The sequence below is a fragment of the Haematobia irritans genome, chromosome 5 (genome assembly GCF_050003625.1).
Source record: "Haematobia irritans isolate KBUSLIRL chromosome 5, ASM5000362v1, whole genome shotgun sequence".
NCBI lineage: Eukaryota > Metazoa > Arthropoda > Insecta > Diptera > Muscidae > Haematobia > Haematobia irritans.
The window spans coordinates 82131371-82152404 of record NC_134401.1 but is presented as its reverse complement, the minus strand read 5'-3'; the positions used below and the strand labels follow the sequence as shown (position 1 = coordinate 82152404).

Genomic DNA, 21034 nt, shown 5'->3' with positions numbered 1-21034 from the left:
TTCGATGAGAAGCCATTTGTTTTGTGAACAAACAAATTGAAAGAAGTCAGCTAAAATTTTACACCTTCGATTAGCCACCAGAATTCAATCGCCGCTGATGGTAATGGTGAGGGTCGCATAAAGATATATTGTTGCTCGTATTCATCGACCATGGGGTCAATATAAATTCGGAATATTGTCGGAAAATATGTCCTAAAGTCATTATTGCAGCCCTGATCCAACAAACCTTTCGGCCGCAGGCCATGGACGTTCCAAAAGGACTCAGCACGTATCAACCCAGAATGGCTTAAGAAGTAGCCTTCTCGCTTTAATGGCCATTAAAATCTCCAGATCTCAATTCTTTGGACTTTTGCGCCTGGAGAATTTTGAAGAGTTGGGTCGGCACTAAATAACACCAAAGTGTCAAACATTGCAAGACGGCGCATTATCACTTTCGTGCAGCGTTTAATGGCTTTGTCGACCTTTGAAGTCCATAATTCATACGAAAGGTAGTCAATTCGACAAATCTTAAGATATTTTAACAAACGATCGGTAATTGTTATATCGACTCAGGATTACACCGCTATCAGTCATAGAGTATTTCTGACGAATACAAATTTGGTTTTGTGCGGTCAGAGACATAGAACATATTTAACATCACCAACGTTACCGTTGAAAATACCAAAGAAATGTTTGCAAGCAGTAAAGGGTGGCACATCATTTCAAAAAAGTGGCATTAAAAGTTGCACACATTTTTATAGACAATAAATACGAACTAAATGCATTTATATAAATTTTGCTTTAGATCAATTTAATCCTAACAATAATTGTATCTCTATATCATTGAAAATTACTATTTTAAATGGTAACCAGATTTATCTTCTATAGAATGTTTTGTTCCATATTTTCAGACGGCACAAGCATATGCTTGAAAATACTGTAGTATGAAAAGAAAATGCTCACAAATACAGTAAGGGTTTTTTTGTTAAAAGAATGATCACATCCGCAATCGTAACGCGAAATGGGAATATTTACTAATTCTAGAAAAAAAGGAATTAATTAAAAAGTGGCACAATATAGCAAGAACGAGGCACAAAAGTGTCAACGCTTGAAGAGAGTGGTAAATTTGCAAACCAATTGGCATAACGGTAACACAGCATCTAATTTTAACAAGTGGATACCTCTGCTGACTATAGTTCTGAGTAAGGGCGATGAGAAGTGTAATCGGATTGTATAATTAATTATACAACTAATCCGATAATCATTCGAACTACGCAAAGAAAAAAAAAACGTTTGGAAAACGTGTACCGAAAACGTTTTTCTTTTGTTAGAGTTTTTTTGAAGTGCTTCGAAAATTTTAAACTTTTATCACCAAAAAAATCGGTTGTTACAAAATTTTTATTTTTTCAATAAAAAAAGTTATTTTTGAAACAACAACACAGTCCATTTCGTTTATATCAAACACTGTTCTTTTCTGAATTTAGGTCTTTAATAAGACACATTTTGCAGTTCAAAATTTAATATACTACAATGTAATGTTGAACATTTTTTCGGAATCTTCCGAACATATCTGGAATATATGTAAAAAAAAACTTTGGTCGAAGCAGGGATCGAACCCACGACCCTTGGCATGCAAGTCGGACGTAGCAACCACTGCTCCACGGTGCCAAACTAAATGTTTGTTTCTGTTAAATAAACTTTGTTTATTCGGTTCGTGGGCGCCGCAAGCTATGCTATATAAATATAACTTATATGAATATTTATCTATTGATGACCATAACAGGTATATAGCTAAGTGGTTAGTGTGTTGGCTTACAAAGTGCATGGTCCGCGGTTCGATTCTCCGTCCAGGCGAAAGGTAAAAAAATTTGAAAATTTATAAAATCGTATAATTTCTTGTACATTGTTGGTATTACAAGAAAAGGTGTTAAGAACTAAAAAACATTGTGGATATGAGAAAGATGTAAGGAAAATGCAATTAGCAAGAAAACAATGTTTTTTTTTGAGTTAGTCTTTATGACATTGTTTTTACATCTTGGAAAAGAATAAACGTTTATCACAAAAAGTATATACTTTTTTCCAAATACATTTCCTTACAGCGAAAAGAAAATGAGAAACGAACTTTGTTTGTCTAAAATTTCGTTTGGGAGGAAAGATTTTTTTTTTTGGTGCACGTGTTACCAAATTGTATGTAATGAAGTCAATGGCGCTTGTCTATTTGGCGGCGGGCAATTATCCGTTATAAAATCAATTTAAAGTTATCCGAAAAGTAATGAGATTAGTTGTACAACCAATATTACCATCAAAGTTATATTTCATTTAAATTTTCTGAACAAAATTTTTGCAAAATTATTATAGCAACTTGATACTGATTGACTGTGGGTGGACGGTTCAAAATTTTGGAAAAAACTATAACAACTATTAATGCATTTTTCTGAATTAAAGAAAATTTTTTGATTAATTGTCGGCAAAATTTGAGTCGAGATGAGTCGAAATATTCGTCAACTGGCAAAAAATGATCAGCCCCGCCAAAAATCTACGGAGCGACTACAAGCTCATTCTCCAGCTTCAATGTCGACATGATGTTATCATCGATTTCGACTAATCGTCTTTTTGTATCTAGCAAACGATTCACGTTGATCAGTCGACGTATGATGAGAACCTAAATCGATAAATCGACTTTAGAAGTCTTTTTTATTTTGATTAACATTCGTAATTTAATCTCTGGCCAGAAAGCGAAAAGTACTTATTATTCCCATTATCGTATGAAGAATAAAATTAAAATAAATAAAAAAGGGATATATGTACATAATTACTGACGGATATCTATTCATTTATTTGTTATTTTAGAATAATACAATAAGAATTATACACAAAATTTTTTTTATTAATTCGCAATTGCGAATTTATAGTAAACGAGCTCAGCTGAACATATTCAATAAAAAATCATTACAAATACAACTTTTATTGGGGTGAACTCTCATGATATACTTCCGAATGTTGAGTAGCATCTTAAACATTTTGTAAATATTTCGATTGTTGTTTGTTTTTGCCCAAACTGAGAATATTCCAGAAGCGTCTGAAACAGCCCGGCTTCTTTTCTATGGCCACAAATCTTTCCTCCTCCAGTATGGTATCCAGAATATAATAACTGCTCAAATTGAATGGGGGTGGTGGTAGGACTGGAGGTTGTCATGAGATTGTGCAATTTTTACTATCGCTTCCCCCACCGCCTGCATTGGGACCAAAGCCCGAATTCGTGCTACTGACCATTGCTCCTATACTCGAGGGCCCACTTGTTGAAGAACCATAGAAGGAGTTCATCGCATTGCCCGCCTGCTCCATCATTGCCTGTTTCTTCTTTTTCTCATAGGCAATGGCATCATTGGGAACATATGAGACACGCACGCCACCGTAGTGCTTGCGTGCTGGCAAACGGTAGACATAATCATCCATGTCACTCGAAGAACTGGACGAACAAGTGGAGCATATGCTGGCCGCATCACAATTGTCCGAATTTCTCACAGCACTTGAACCCGCCTGGGTCTGAGCGTTGTGCAAGCGTAGATTACTTTGATTGATTTGCATCTCGGAATTGCTGCGTGACTGGTTGCGCCTGCGTCGTCGACGTCGTGCATTTGAGTTGTCTGTGTAGCTTTTCGAACGTGACATGGTATCGTGAAGACTGTGGAAACGCACCTCCTTTGTGGGATGATGATTATTCTCCTCATCTTCATCTCCCTCTCTATTGTCGTCATCGTCATCATCATCATCGATATCGTCTTTAATCCGTTCATAGTTGTCATGAGGTGAAGTGTTGAAAGCATTGTCGTTCTCGTTGTCCAAATCCAATTCATTGGTGAGTTCTTGCGTGGACTGTGTCATCTCAGAGGCTGTCGGGGAGTTTAGCATGATTTTATCTATGCTCTGATAGCTGTGGGAATCTTCGCCCTTTGAAACCAGCATATCGGGCAGGGATGCAGTGATATTGGAATCACCGAATATTGTCTTGTCACCATCGCAGATATTATCCAAGCTAATACCCAACTCTGTGAGGTCTATGGGCGGTGGGTGAGCAGGTCTTGGTATGCCGGGAACTGTAACATTTTCCATATTTCGTGCCAGCATCAGACGACCCAAATCTTCCCTTCTTTGACGCTCTTGTCGTTCCAAGAGATCGCCCGCACTTCCAGAACTTTTACCACCATGTCTGTCCTTACTATGGGAACCCTTACCCGGACGAGGAGATCGGGCAATTTGACTGGTAGTACTAGCTCGATGAGTAGGCCTCAATTGTGGGCCCGAACTTGTATCTGAGGGTGTTGGGGGCTCACCTTTGCTGCAGGCAATTGAACAATAGATAGTTCCTCGACGTGGCAAGAAAGGTCTTCCCAAGAGAGAACAACGACACGTACAACAAGAGAAGCATTGATCTGTAGCATGCCAATGTTGACCGTCGTGTGACATTTGTCCCTGATCGACACCTATGACTTCGCCGCAATAATCGCAGTATTCGGCGAACATGGTATCGAAACAGCTTAGACAAAATGGTTTACCATCCCGCATTATATACCGTTGGCCTCCCAGTTGATGACCACATTCGAAGCATGCGAAATGTTTCATGTGCCATGTACGGCCTTCAGCTTCGGTACATTCATCGGAGAATATAATCTGAAAAAGAAAACAAAAGATTGGGTTTCCACATTAAAATATTTGTTAAAATTATACACTGAAAAAAAAATATCGACTTTGGGTGAGTATTAAGCTCGAGTTTAGCCACAAAAATCGCCGTTTTCACGATGACTAATAATCCAGTAAAAATAATATAAACTTTGTAACAAGTTGCTTTGGGATATTTCCCATCAAGTTTTAATAAAATTTGCATCAAAGAGGTACAATTTTATAATGTTTTTACTGATTTAATTTCGGTTTTAGTTCGGGTTTAAACGAACTTAAAACCCACCTTGAATGAGAAAGGTTTTGTAACATATAATTTATTCAATATTCATAACATATTACATATTACCTATATATCAACATAGATAGTTTGCAATCTTCAAGATGTTACCACATTTCCATATAGGTCGAATTTTTTCTACCTGTCTGAATATTGTAACTACGGTCAGAACAACTAATTATTTTGTGGATTTGTAGGCGAATGTCCTTCATTGCAATACACATAAAAGAGTGGCACCATTAGTTTACGGTAAGTCATTACTCCCAAGCATTAGGTAGTGGGTAATGACAAAGCTGTATTTCCTAACCTACTTTTTTATTTTTTGCTTAAAACCCAATTTATTTTTCGGATCCTGGAGTACTAAAATTATCTTCAAGGTAAGAATTGCAAGAGGATTGGATAAAAGAAGACATATAGGATTGTCTACATGCAAATTGGATCATCTTTACTTCTACTGTGAACATGTGTTCACCAGTCAGGTGAACTCGTCTATAGTCTCAAAAAATAAATTCCGTGTTGTTGCATTACTGCAGTAACAAAAAAAAAAATAAATAGATAAATTATTATTTTACCCAACGGTTGTATTTGATACATCATATGAAAGAAAGGAAGCATCAGACGTTTGAACATATCATTGTTCGTTTTCTTTAAACGAAGGTTTTTAAATACGCTTCTGTGGACATTACAAACTGATCTCTAAACAGACATACTTGGCTTTTTGCATTACTGGCTCGCTGATAACTATAGAGATTGGTAATTGGCCCGGGGGATAGGCAGCCCGATGTTTCAGGCTCACTTAGACTATTCAGTCCATTGGGATAGACTAGGCTTGCCAGATGGCCGGGATTCGCCTGGATTGTCCCGGAATTTCGTCTCTAGGAAGTGTCCCGGATCTTTCACAAAATTTACCAAATATCCCGGAATTTCAATTACTCAAGGCATATGTTTTATTTTTTTACATTTCTTAAAAATGAAAACGATTTAAAATTAAATCGCTTTCAAAAATATTTTTGGTTTTTCATACATTTTAAATGTACATTTGTTTGTCCGATTTTGTACCATTTCATTTAATCTCACCACTTTGAGAAAAAAATCAAATCACTGTCTTGCGAATCATCAGCTGTCACTTGAGTAGTAAATGTAAAAAAAAATATACGCAAATATCCAATTCACGTTTTTCTGCAAAATGCATTTTAACAAATTATAAATCAAGTTTGTGCTCCCTGCCATCATTTCAAAGTTCGATTTTATCCTATGATTACCATAGACCCTTTAGTGACACTATAACAATCCCCAATTCGGATACGAAATATACCTAAAACCATGTCCATGCCGATATCCAAATTCCCAGTCCAGTCGAAAGCCACTACAAAAGAAGCAGCGATTGTCACCTCAGAGCTTAAGTTTGTTTGCCAAACCCGAAAGTAATATGCCAGTAAATATGAGTTTAGGTTTCCGTCGCAGCCATCTTGGGAGAAAGTTTCAGAGGCTCCAATATATTTAGGAATTTCAAAGCTTGCTGATAATTACGACTACGCCATGGCGTTTATGCAAATTTACCAAGTTATAAAATATGGGGAACTAATATCGAAAAATATGACTGTTTTTGCTTGTCCCGACAAATCCCGGAATGTACGGCGCAATGTCCCGGATTTCGGCAACCATCATCTGGCAACCCTAGGATAGACCCAGGGGATAGAGGTTCTATTATATGGCAAAATGATAATGATGCTTCTACATTCTATGCATTGCAAAAAAAAAATAAAGAGCTATTGTTCATTAAGTTGTATTTGCATTATGTAAAAGAAGTCCACGTCTATTATATATACAACTGTAAATTAGGTCGTGCTGAATCTTATGGCGATTTCGATTGGAATAAAAGATGCACTGTCACAGATGGGTATGTGCAAAGAAGTTTCGATTCTCTGGAAACGAATTTAGAAAAGTATAAATGGGAATAGACTTATTTCAATGGGACCAAACCAAAATTACTATGATGGTGCAGTAAACGCGGTATAATTCCAGCAGAAATTGACAGCAAAGGACAACCTCTACTTACAGTGAGCAAAAAAAAGTTGTACACCAATATGAAATAAATTGTGAAACGATAAGGAAAATATGAAGTAAATATATATTTTTTGTACCTTAAATTAAAGCTTGAGATCCGAGCTTTAATTTAACTCTCTAATGTCCAATCCCGCCTTTAGGCGGGCTGCGTTATATGCTGGGTAAAATAAAAAGAAAATTTAGTTAAAACTGTTCAAGAGGCTTTGCAGCATATACTGAATTTTACCGTATAAATTTTTCTTGTGTCATTTTCTTGATTTTGCATCGTTAACATTGAGTTTTTAGTCAGCTGGCAAAAAAATTAGGGCATTAGAGGGTTAAGGTATAATACATAAACATTCACTTCATATTTTCTATATCTTTTCACAATTTTTTTTCATATTGGTGTACAACTTTTTTATACCCTCCACCATAGCATGGGGGTATATTGTCATTCCGTTTGTAACACATCGAAATATTGCTCTAATACCCCATAAAGTATATATATTCTGGGTCGTGGTGAAATTCTGAGTCGATCTGAGCATGTCCGTCCGTCTGTTGAATTCACGCTAACTTCCGAACGAAACAAGCTATCGACTTGAAACTTGGCACAAGTAGTTGTTATTGATGTAGGTCTGATGGTATTGCAAATGGGCCATATCGGTCCACTTTTACGTATAGCCCCCATATAAAGGGACCCTCAGATTTGGCTTGTGGATCCTCTAACAGAAGCACATTTCATCCGATCCGGCTCAAATTTGGTACATAGTGTTGGTATATGGTATCTAACAACCATGAAAAAATTGGTCCACAACGGTCCATAATTATATATAGCCCCCATATAAACCGATCCCCAGATTTGGCTTGCGGAGCCTCAAAGAGAAGCAAATTTCATCCGATCTTACTGAAATTTGGTACATGATGTTGGCATATGGTCTCTAATAACAATGCAAAAATTGGTCCACATCGGTCCATAATTATACATAGCCCTCATATAAACCGATCCCCAGATTTGGCTTGCGGAGCCTCAAAGAGAAGCAAAATTCACCACATCCGGCTGAAATTTCGTACATGGTGTTGGTATATGGTCTCTAACAACCGTGCCAGAATTGGTCCATATCGGTCCATAATTATATATAGCCCCAATATAAAACATTCTCCAGATTTGACCTCCGGAGCCTCTTGGAGGAACAAAATTCATCCGATCCGGTTCAAATTTGGAACTTGGCCATATACTAACGGCCGCTAACAACCATACCAAAATTGGTCCATATCGGTCTATAGTTATATATAGCCGATCTCCAATCACACAAAAATTGGTCCATACCGGTCATAATCATGATTGCCACTCGAGTCAAAAATAATTTACCAAAATTTTATTTCTATAGAAAATTTTGTCAATTTTTTTTTCTATAGAAAATTTTGTCAAAATTTTATTTCTATAGAAAATTTTGTCAAAATTTTATTTCTGTAGAAAAATTTGTTAAAATTTTATTTCTATAGAAAATTTTGTCAAAATTTTATTTCTATAGAAAATGTTGTCAATTGAATTTTATACGTATTTGATTGATCTTTTTTGATTTAATATAACCACGTATGGACTTACATACAATTTAGAAGACGGTGTTAGGAGGTTTTAAGACACCTTGCCATCGGCAAGCGCTACCACAACTTAAGTAATTCAATTGTGGATGGCAGTGTTTAGAAGAATTTTCTACGCAATCCATGGTGGAGGGTACATAAGCTTCGGCCTGGCCGAACTTACGGCCGTACATACTTGTTTTTTGCTCACTGTAAGTCTTGCATAAGTGAACTGCTGTTTCGATAGAATTTTATAAAATCATTCACCGATGTAACCGAATCTTAGGTGGACAATATGGATCATGCAATCCCAGAATAATTACGAATGAGAGATGTAAAACTGCTTAAGTTTTCAATACATACAATATAACAGCATATTTGTTGGTCCTGTATCCCTCACAATATTAGCAATTATAGATAACTTCGAAGTCACACTATAATTTTGGCTAAAATACAATGATGGAAGAAATAGTGTAACACAAAGGCAACATTTTTTTTTTTTTGCAGAACGAAATCGCCCTTAAATACCCACCACCATGAATCGAATATAACAGTTTCATCTGAAAGGGTCTAGTAGTAGCTGTTACTTAAAAATATGTAAAATTTCATGTAAATTTTAAGAAATATACTCCCTCAAGAAGATCGGTTCTGACGATACGCTTCCCGATACGCTTAAATTTAAGTTTCTAAACATCGAGTCTACGTCAGATTTTATAAGAACCATTTTTATTAGAGTTTTAGTGGAATCTCGGACATATCGTGTTGACGTCCAAGAAAATTATGAAATCAAGAACATTTCGATTTGTAATCAATATATCCATTTTCAGATAAATCGGATAAAAATTGCGGTTTCTGGAAAACCAAGAAGGCAATTTGATCTGTATGGGGGCTATATCGAAGTACGCCATATTCACAGCTATTTGTGTTGTTAGTTTATGTTCCTCATGTGAGCTGACGCACATCTAAAACTGAATGTGAATAAATTCCATGTTATCAGCATGAGCACGTGAATTTCCATTAAAAAGATTCTCTAAAATTTTATTTTTAAATGAATATTTTTTATGAAGCAACTCATCTACAGAGTGGGGACTTTTTGATAGTGATCCTTTTAACTAGAAACATTTAAATTCTCTCTAAAGTAATCAAATTTAAGTAATATTCCTCTGGCAGTCCTCACCTCCTCTGCCACCCTCTCCCGCTCACCATCGTCTATATAATGATATTAAATATATGCCATAAAATAAAACTACTTAGCATCAATCCCCCGTTTAGTGCGGAGACATGGAATCTTCCCTAGGATAAGCATTGCTATTCAAAATATGCTGCACAGACGGACGCATTCCATGCAGTATGGAAGATGAAAGGTATGCCAAATGGTGAAACTCTTGGAAGCAGACAACACGTATTGTGTTGTGTTGGCTGCTTGCCGGGTTTGGAAGATTGGTGTTTGTTTTTGTTTTTTTTTTTTTGCTTACCTCATCACATGCCGAACAACGTGGCTTTTGGGTTTCAGCATGATGCCTTCCACAATAGAGGTTACCATCACGATGAAAATATATTAAATCCACCAGTAATTCCTTGCAGACACAGCACACAAAACAGGCAGGATGCCAGCAGACCTGTGCTCCAAGACGCTGAGCAAAGACCACAATGTCACCGGAGGAAAGTTGTTCGTTGCACTGAAAAGAAGACGTAGAAAAAGAAGCTCTATTTAAGAAAAATCCCACAACATTATTGAGAAAAAGGTAAATATTTTTACGTGTTGTGAGGCAAAAAAAGAAACGAAAAGTCACCAGAACAATAACGATTTACATGTTTACAAATGGATTTGTATGCTGATGATATAAAACAAATTAAAAATATGTTGTCGTTGCAAAAACTACAATGATTCGTTTTTGCTCTCACTGTGGCACAGTGGTTGGAGTTGAATTTGGAAAATCTACCAGAAATAATTTATGAAAAATATCTGTTTCATATCTATAATATATCCTATTATTTATTTAATGAGCTCACATAGCTTTTTTACCAAATTCAAAATTGTTTTCCTATTTCAACAAATATTCCGCATTTAGAAGTGTTACCCAAAGGTTCCATTCACAGTTGCCAGAGGTGGTAGAATTCTGCTCTCCAAATAAGAGATACTTCAGAGGTACTATTTATATAAAATTAAAAAAAATCTGTGGAAATAAAATTTTGACAAAATTTTCTATAAATGCAATATCCTAAACAATTTTAAATTTCGTGCTGGATCACTTTCCCTTGTTTTTGCAAGCTAAAATCGTTAAAACATTTACAATTAGACAAACTTACGATTTTTTTTTCGCTAATAGGACATATCATAATACAGTGCAACCTTTCAAACTTAGCACTCTGAAACCCAGACACCTCCCAAACATGGACGGTTGTCTGGGGACGTGTGCTATATTAACACATTAAAATTAACCTCTCATACCTGGACAACTCTTAAAGGTGGACCGTGGGTGTCACTGCATAGAATATTGCAAATTCTGAAAATTTGATCAAAATCCTCAAAATATACCCGCCACAATTGGAGGTCGTGGGAGAATTCTGAGTCGATCTAGCGATGTTCACCCGTTCGTTTCCATAAATTTGGGGAGTTTTGTGAGGCTTTTTTTCAAAATCGGTCCAGGTTTACACTAACGGATCATATTAAGTATTTTTATTTTTACATTTCAAAGAATCGTCAAAATCTAGAAAACGTTGCTCCTCTTGATTCCACGGCCTACCATACACGCAAAGAAAAAAAAAAAGAAAACGTTTGGAAAACGTGTACCGAAAACGTTTTTCTTTTGTTAGAGTTTTTTGAATTGCTTTGAAAATTTTAAACTTTTATCACCAAAAAAATCGTTTGTTACAAAATTTTTATTTTTTCTATAAAAAAAGTTATTTTTGAAACAACAACAGAGTCCATTTCATTTATATCAAACACTGTTCTTTTCTGACTTTAGGTCTTTAATAAGACACATTTTACAATTCAAAATTTAATATACTACAATGTAATGTTGAAGTTTTTTTCGAAATCTTCCTAACATATCTGGAATATATGTAAAAAAAAAACAAAAGCAAAAAAAAAACTTTGGTCGAAGCAGGGATGCATGTAGCAACCACTGCTCCACGGTGCCAAACTAAATGTTTGTTTCTCTTAAATAAACTTTGTTTATTCGGTTCGTGGGCGCTGCAAGCAATGCTATATAAATATAGGTTAGGTTAGGTTATGTGGCAGCCCGATGTATCAGGCTCACTTAGACTATTCAGTCCATTGTGATACCACAGTGGTGAACTTCTCTCTTATCACTGAGTGCTGCCCGATTCCATGTTAAGCTCAATGGCAAGGGACCTCCTTTTTATAGCCGAGTCCGAACGGCGTTCCACATTCCAGTGAAACCACTTGGAGAAGCTTTGAAACCCTCAGAAATGTCACCAGCATTACTGAGGTGGGATAATCCACCGCTGAAAAACTTTTTGGTGTTCGGTCGTAGCAGGAATCGAACCCACGACCTTGTGTATGCAAGGCGGGCATGCTAACCATTGCACCACGGTGGCTAAATATAACTTATATGGATATTTATCTACCCAGCAAAAAAAGCGTCGCCAAAAAAGTAATGAAAATGGTCTTTTTGGATCCGGAAGTGGTGCAAAATTGACGGAGAAACGATGAATTTAACATGGGCTTGTCATAGGACGGAAGTCCTCCTTTTCAACAGCCGTTGCACTGAATTTGCATCACTTCTTTAGGTGTGATCCGAATTCAATGTTTTGGATGTAAATAAACAAATTCTGTTATATTTTGTCAAATAAATAATTTTTATAATTTTAATGGATTCTAACGCTTGTCGGAAACGTTTGATTGCAAATATTTTCAAAAATTCACAATTTTTTCAGATTGGAATTCGACAAAATTTAAATGATTTCTACCATTTTATGAATTCTTACTCTGTTTGTAACCAGGGTTGGCCTGTCACAAACTGTGACTTTTGCGACATACGTTTGCGACGGTATAATACGTATGTCGCAAAAGTCGTAAACCTACTGTAGAAAACCAAATTTTGAATAGAAGAAATCCTGAACATTTTTTAATTTAGTTTGACAGCATTTGCTGTGAGTTTCTGCAGAAATTTGTGAAAGTTTTCCCATGGTCAAGCCTATTTTCTTAGGTGGTATCGAAATTCCCGTTAGTGAGTGTGTAAAATACCTTGGAGTTATATTGGACAGGAGACTGAACTTAAAGCTAAGAAAGGACGTGGAAATCCACGGTTACCCTGTATTCGTGCAAAAAGCAATAGGGAAAATGTGGGGACTAAAACCGAAAATTGTGAACATTCCTAAGAATTGAAACTTCTTCGCACCTACCATCGTCTTGGATATCATCGAATTCGCTGCCTAGCCGACGCGACTAAAGTATTTTCAGTTTGCGACTTTTGTTACTTTTTCTACATTTACGACGCGTATGTGGCGTTTACGACGTTTACAACTTTGCGACAGTCGCAAACCTAAAAAAGTTTGATACAGACCATCTCTGTTTGTAACCTACTTGAAACAAAAAAAGTTAAAATTAACCATTAAAAGTATGAAAAAACCAAGTTATAAAAAATTGAATTAAAAGAACTTCCAGGGTAGTTAAAATAAAGAACATCATTGTTTACATAAAATCGTTTCAAAAATTTAATAGTAATTTTTGTTAGCAATTTCAATTTAATTTGATGATTTTTGTGGACAAAACGTCTCCAAATTTGGGGGTGAAGGCCAGCGCCAATCGAAGGTTTAAATTTTCAGCCGATCTTGTTGGCAAGTAGGACCGATCAGTTTGGTTGTTCACAAACCGGTAAATTTGGAATGACTTCTCATCGGATTAACCCAGTATAACGGTTTCGACCAATGGTATGCAAAATGAAAAATGTAAAATTAAATTGTATTGGATTTAAAAATTTGATCAATCAATTTGTTTATTGACAAAAAAATATTTTTTTTTCTATTTTTTTTTATTTCATAGTTTCTTGATGAATAAGCTTAATAATAAACCAATCCTCTACATTTTGTAAAATTAAATTTAAAATAAAAAAATAATCTAGTTAGTTAACAGAATTATATTGAAATAAATTATTTTGAAACTATCTGACCTTAAAATTATCTTTAGTGAAGTTTTACTCATCTTTAACGAATGCAAAAAGCATCAAATGGAGACACACTCGTTTTTTAGAGAACTTTTAGCATAAACGTTTTTCTCTAATCATTGTTGTCGTTTTTGATTTCAGCTTAAAACCATGAATTGTCTAAACTACATGTGTAGCTTAACCAACAGAGGAAAAGTATACTTGTCAAATTTATTTGGGCAAAGCCCTATAGACTGCAAGATGGTTGGATGTACAGCTGTTTCGGAATTCCCACATTCCTCATCAGCATCCTCTACTTTTTTTCGAAAAGCCGAATAAATTTTGCAATATCTTACACCACTGTGTAGTATAAGATAAAAAATTATTAAATTTTTTAAATGTACTACTGTGAAGAAGCTATTTATGATGGAATCCTGAACGACAGTATTTTAAAGCACATATACCAAATTTTTTTTTCACTTTCTCTTATGTTTGATATTTGAAGAGTCATCCTATCCAAGTTAGAGAATGCTTATCAGTCAAACTAAACTAATGGATTGAAGTTGCTCTCAGAACCGCATTATTTAACTATAAAAATCTAGACTATTTTATATCCTTTTTTAATGGGAAATATAAATTTATGCATTTGCCATGCATCTGAGTATAAGCCATCATCTTTGCATGCACGTTAAACTTCAGGGAAGTTTTCCTAGGAAGCCTCAAACGCTATGCCATAAAATCGAGAATTACGCCTTGAGGAGACATTATAGTATTGGAGGTTTCGTGGGTGGAGACAAATGTGGAGCTTTCCCCTCCATCATTATAAATGTGAAAGGGGTTTAAGGGCATTTAACTTTGCCCGTTAATGTCATCCATTCATCTACAAGGCGGCAGAGTTTTTCCATCTCTATTAAGCGAAAGTGGTCCCTAGAGGAAAACGTGCTTACAATAATTTTGTTTTTTTTTCTGTTTTGTGCATGCAATGGTGTGGTTGGTGGATGTTTCCATCTCCAACACAGTTGATTATTGTTGACTTGACCTCAGCTATAAGGATGTTGTAGCCGGAGGTTATGTGTGAGGCAGTAGAATATTGTGGGTTTACAGATTATTGCCTTAATTTGCTTGGAGGGGCAAAATAAAAATGCTAACTTAGCTGAGGTTTTTCCGAATTGTCTTTGCTTTGAAAAGTTTAATGATTTAACACATTTCAATTAAAGTAAATTCATGTATTTTGGTGTATAGTTAGGGCGATAAAGGTAAACGCCTTCATCAAAAAAAAAAAAAAAATCATGAACGGCGTGCTCATTCGGTTCGTTCATGAAAGTGAATCACCACACATGTGGTGTCAAACGGAGAACAAGCGGTGTCAATCTGATGATAAAATGACACCATTGTGCGAAATTTGAAGTCGATTGGACTTAAATTGCGATCTAGACTTTCGTCACAAAAATGTGTTCACAGACAGACAGACATGGCTAGATCGACGCAGGGGCCGGCCCTGAGCAATATTTCCAAAGACACCATATGTCTATCTTGTCTGCTTCTGCACTCAAAATAAGGTTTACTTGGATCCAAAGATTTTGACCTTCTCTTAAGGATTTTGGTATTGATTCCGAGCCAAAGATGCGGCTTCTTTAAAATAAAGACATTTTTGCGGACGCCAGGGAGGTTAAATCTAGGATCAAATAAATTAAAATTGGACACAGATCTCATTCATTGGGTTTTTATTTTCTTTTTGCCATATATTAATAAAGGTATTTATGTACAAACAAATTCCAATTTCAAAATCCAAATTATGTCAGGTACTTCAAAGTAAAAACAGTTTTCTTAATGCTAAAAAAAAACTTTAAACCAAAGATGCAAATCCTTAAAATAAGTCTTACCCTATATTTGCAGCGTTTTTATCTTAAATTTAAAAATTCAATATGTCAGTTGAGTTAACGACGATTTCTTTAAATTAAAAATGTTTTTCTTTATTTTAAGGAAAATTTGCCTTACTTCAAAGATCTACAACTTCAGCAGGGAGACGCAAAATTTCAAGATTTGTGTCCTAAATTTAATGAAAACAATTTTTGAAGCAAGGATTAAAAACTTTCTTTTAATTAAAATGTCATTGATATAAAGAATTTTGTCCTTAGCATTGCGTAAATTTTGAGTCCTACAATTTAAGTTGCATAATCTTCCATATTAGGTCAATATTTTTTCAGTGTGGGTATTCAAACATATGCACTAACTTATAATACCCTGTTCCACAGTTTGGCGTATGGTATAAAAAATAAAATCCACTACAGTGACTCGAACCTGCATTATCTGCTCCATACGCGTTTACATTGCACCACCGGAGTTGGCATAAGAACGTCCAACGAATATTTTTCACTTTTCATGGCCAAAGAAAAACGAAAGCCATTCATGAAATCGTGAACGCCCGTGGACGATACCGTGAATATTCCGTTTTGATTTTTCGTGAACGTTCCCGTTTCATTTTGTTACCGCCCGTTCACGATTTTGGAACGTATTTTTTTATTAGTGTTTAATATAATGCCAATGGACTGTAGGACAAGGTTAAGAGGCCAGTGTTATCAGTATTGGGAATATGATTTCGTGGGTGGGGACAAAATTTTTAAGTTGGGCACTTATGAATATGATGGAGAATTTCCATAAATTTGGACATTTTGTTGGGATTTGTTTTTTAAATCCGTTTAGTATAATCAATGATAATTACATTATCAGAAACTCGTCAGAATTCTCAAAATTTATTTGAGAATTTATTATTTTTATTGATTTTCGTGCAATTATTTTTTTTACAACTTTCGACCATAACAATGTATCGGTGAACATAATTCAATTTTTGGCAATGAAGTTTCGTCCTGGACTAATGTTTACCGCTGGTATGGCGAATTCGGCCGAGGTCGTAGTTCACTCCAAGACGAATTGAGTGAAAGTCTTCCAAAATCAGTTGCTTTTCCGGTAATGCTGAGCGCTAACTGATATTGCAAAATCGTCATGTGATTTATCGTGAGATTGAGACAACATTAGGTATTACATTTAATATTTTGCACGAACATTTGACCGTCAAAAAAATTGTTCGCCTTGGATCTCACACAATGTGTCAATTGCTCCAAAATAGGCTCGCACGATCGCGGAGCTAAAGAGGCTCGAAAATTGGTTCAAACGCACGCAAAAGTGTGTAGATCTTAAGTGGGAATATTTTGAAAACTATAAAGCGATTTTCGATTTTTAATATTTGTTTCTGTCCTCTATTCCCGAAATATAAAAGCGAGGAAATTTGCAATTAGGACACTAAAAAAAGTGAACTCTCCATTTCACTAAAGCCAATTTAACTTAATTTTAGTTCAGAGAATTATTAGGATTAGAAAAAGATTCCTTTACTCTAATAATTTGTTGCTTACGTTAGGTTAGGCTAGGTTATGTGGCAGCCCGATGTATCAGGCTCACTTAGACTATTCAGTCCATTGTGATACCACAGTGGTGAACTTCTCTCTTATCACTGAGTGCTGCCCGATTCCATGTTAAGCTCAATAACAAGGGACCTCCTTTTTATAGCCGAGTCCGAACGGCGTTCCACATTCCAGTGAAACTACTTAGAGAAGCTTTGAAACCCTCAGAAATGTCACCAGCATTACTGAGGTGGGATAATCCACCGCTGAAAAACTTTTTTGGTGTTCGGTCGTAACAAGAATCGAACCCACGACCTTGTGTATGCAAGGCGGGCATGCTAACCATTGCACCACGGTGGCTCCCTTGCTTACGTTAGTTAAATGAACTAAAACCCGTACTTCTCACAAAATAGTTCATTATTTCTTTAAATTTGTAAATTTTACAATAAATGCGCCCATCTTTAACTTCGTATGGCACTAAAGCTATTCTTGAAATTTTGAACTCCAATTTTTTCATTCAAACTACAAATATTTCTTTAACAAATGAAAAAAAATTAATTATGTCTAATAAATTTTCTTGAATTTGTCGAAAAATATTTATTTATTTTTGTGATATCGGTGTCACACCGTTAGTTAACATTTTCGAAATCTAAATTTTCTAAAAGTAACCAAACGGTTTTTTTTTCTTGTGGGTTCACTGTTTTTTCAGTGTATATTTAGCCTGTTTCAAAATTGGGTGGTTAACATTGTATCATTGACGTGTGGAAAACATGTGTTTTTTGGTCTTCTATTTTACTATGAAAACGGTATTGACCTAATATGAAAGATTATCAATCTTAAATTTTTGACACGCAATTTACAAGATAAATTTCTTTACAATATAGAATTTTTAATTTGAACTTTGCGTTAAAGTCATGTGTCTTCGAAGTAGGAAACATTTTCCTAATGGCAAAGAAAAATATTTTTATGTTTGCACAATATCAATGCAGGCTGATTTAATGTCGATCCATTTAAACTACACGATTTAATTTGAGAGAGATGATTCAATTTGGGTTTTATATATAAATTAATTAGAATTATTCTTCCCAAATTGACTGAAATCTGTATCCCAATTTTAATTTTTTAGAGTCTAGATTTAAAACAAAATAGCTTCTTAAATAATGTCCTTATTTTGAAGAACAGACATCTTTGGCTGGGAATCATTACCAAAATCCTTAAAGGAAGGTCAAAATCTTTGGATCCAAGCAAACTTTTTGTGAGTTTAAAACATGCTTCGAAAATGGCGAGAAAGAAAAATGCAAAATCCGGAAAATAAGCTATATTTTTATACCCTCCACCATAGGATGGGGGTATATTAACTTTGTTATTCCGTTTGTAACACATCGAAATATTGCTCTAAGACCTCATAAAGTATATATATATTCTGGGTCATGGTGAAATTCTGAGTCGATCTGAGCATGTCCGTCCGTCCGTCCGTCTGTTGAAATCACGCTAACTTCCGAACGAAACAAGCTACCGACTTGAAACTTGGCACAAGTAGTTGTTATTGATGTAGGTCGGTATTGAAAATGGGCCATATCGGTCCACTTTTATTTTATGTATAGCCCCCATATAAATGGATTGCTCTAAGAGAAGCCAATTTCATCCGATCCGGCTGAAATTTGGTACATGGTGTTAGTATATGGTCTCTAACAACTATGCAAAAATTGGTCCATCCGATCCGATTGAAATTTGGAACGTGGTGTTAGAATGTGGTCTCCAACAAACACGCAAGAATTAGTCCCTATCGGTCCATAATTATATATAGCCCCCATATAAACTGTTCCCCAGATTTGATCTCCGGAGCCTCTTAGAGCAGCAAAATTCCGATCCGGTTGAAATTTGCAACGTGGTGTTAATATAAGGCCGCTAATAACCATTCCAAAATTGGTCCATATCGGTCTATAGTTATATATAGATGATCCCCAATCAGACAAAAATTGGTCCTTATCGGTTCATAATCATGGTTGCCACTCGAACCAAAAATAATCTACCAAGATTTTATTTCTATAGAAAATTTTGTCAAAATTTTATTTCTATAGAAAATGTTATCCAAATTTTATTTCTATAGAAATTTTTTTCCAAATTTTACTTCTAAAGAAAATGTTGTCAAAATTTTATTTTGTCAAAATTTTATTTCTATAGAAACTTTAAACTTATTTATATACGTATTTAATCGGCCTTTTTTAGTTTAATATATACCACGTATGGACTACCTTGCAATTTAGAAGACGGTGTTAGGAAGTTTTAAGATACCTTGCCATCGGCAAGTGTTACCGCAACCCAAGTAATTCGATTGTGGATGACAGTCTTCTACGCAATCCATGGTGGAGGTACATAAGCTTCGGCCTGGCCGAACTTACGGCCGTATATACTTGTTATATTTAATTAAATGAATCAAAATCTCTGTTAATTCAAAGATTATTTCGTTAATTCAATTTTTTCATTTAAGGACAATTTGCCGCACATCTAAGATTCTTGTCCTAAATTTAATGTTTTTTAAAATAAAAATTCTAAACTTTCATTTAATTAAAATGTATTTATTTTAATTCGTCCAAATTAAATGCAAATTACGTGCCCTATAATTTACGTTGCGCAATCTTTCATATTAGACTAATATATTTCTCAGTGCATGTTTCTTCTTCTTACTTTGATTTTGCATATAATTTTCCTTTGAATCATTACATTCACTTAGCTCCTTAGCACATTTAACATTTATGTACTCCAAGCATCCTCATACCAGCGAGACCAAAGAATAATCTGCCCTCTTTAAAATTTTAACCATATGTACTTGCTTTGTAGTCTGTTAGGCAGAAACCCCTTTTCGGCTTCACTTTGAAATGTTCAAAGTTCCACTTCACACATATCCTTAACTTCACACACCCATACATACACACACACGAGAATTAGATGTCTGAATGATTTTAAGGACGTTTTCCGCTTTGTTAGGCTCCATTCTGGGGAAAACCACATAAAGGACATAATTGTCTCCTTCACACAAAGGAGCTGAATGTCGTTGGTTGTGCAATAGAACACCAACTCAAGTACTTTTCAAAACTTAGAGGGAAAATTATGTCATTTCGCAACGACCAAAAAAAAAGAAAAGAAAACAGAAACGAGAAGAAGCAAGAAAAGCAAATTAACGCAGAAAAACAGCAATAAAATCCAAACCAAAATAACCACATAGACAGAGAAACCAATGTCGGTTGTATGGTCTCAATTTATGTATTTCTATGGATCCTCTAACCTAAGCTTCTTTGGCAGCAATCGCTGTTTGAGAGTCGCGTTACATTTCAATGTAACCGACACTTAACAATGTTTCATTAAGGATTTCTGCCGGGCGGTAATTGAAAAACCAACTAAAAGTTTTGTCCTCAATTGCCTTGTCGCCCCCTCCCCACCCACCAGTCTGCACCCCATTCACCCAGAGGGTATGATTGCAAATGACATTAATTAGTTGGCTCCATGCTGTGTCTTAATTTGAGGTTTTTGCAACATTTCGTTGTGCATGTAATATAGCCATTGCCATCGTTTTTCTTACTCTCACTCGCTTCTAATAATTGGCCCCGGCTATAATTATACCGGCGAAAAGTTAAGATTTTCTTTAAATGTTGCGTAAAACGATAGTAGAACAGGGAAATTCAAATGAGAAGAGGAGGAAGTTTCCACCAATATCTCTAACAAACAATGCTAATTACGGAAAAGGTCTATTGTAGAGTATGTTGAATCGAAATTGAGCTATATTTAATGAAACTTTCCATTCCATTTGAAAATTGTCACAAGAAAACAGGAAAAAAATTGATGCAATTTAGAGAACGAATACCTGTGGTTTTTTCTTCAAGTTATTATAATGGCAGGGTACAATTGATTGCCACCTCTTACGTTTAGCCACAGTTTAATGAAGCTTCGTTACCCAGCAAAAA

At 35.4% G+C, this 21034-nt stretch overlaps 1 protein-coding gene across 3 annotated transcripts in view; it reads right to left on the bottom strand.

Annotated features, from left to right (window-relative positions):
• Window positions 1-2784: 2784 nt before the first annotated feature.
• esn (espinas) overlaps window positions 2785-21034 on the bottom strand; it is a 348528-nt gene continuing 330278 nt past the window's right edge. For all 3 annotated transcript variants that reach the window (XM_075312340.1, XM_075312339.1, XM_075312338.1), the window contains 2 exons: window positions 10039-10242; window positions 2785-4650 (listed from right to left, as the gene is read on the bottom strand). In XM_075312340.1, coding sequence (XP_075168455.1) covers window positions 3172-4650; window positions 10039-10242 — 1683 coding nt within the window. In that variant the 3' untranslated portion in view covers window positions 2785-3171. The remainder of the gene's footprint in view (window positions 4651-10038; window positions 10243-21034) is intronic.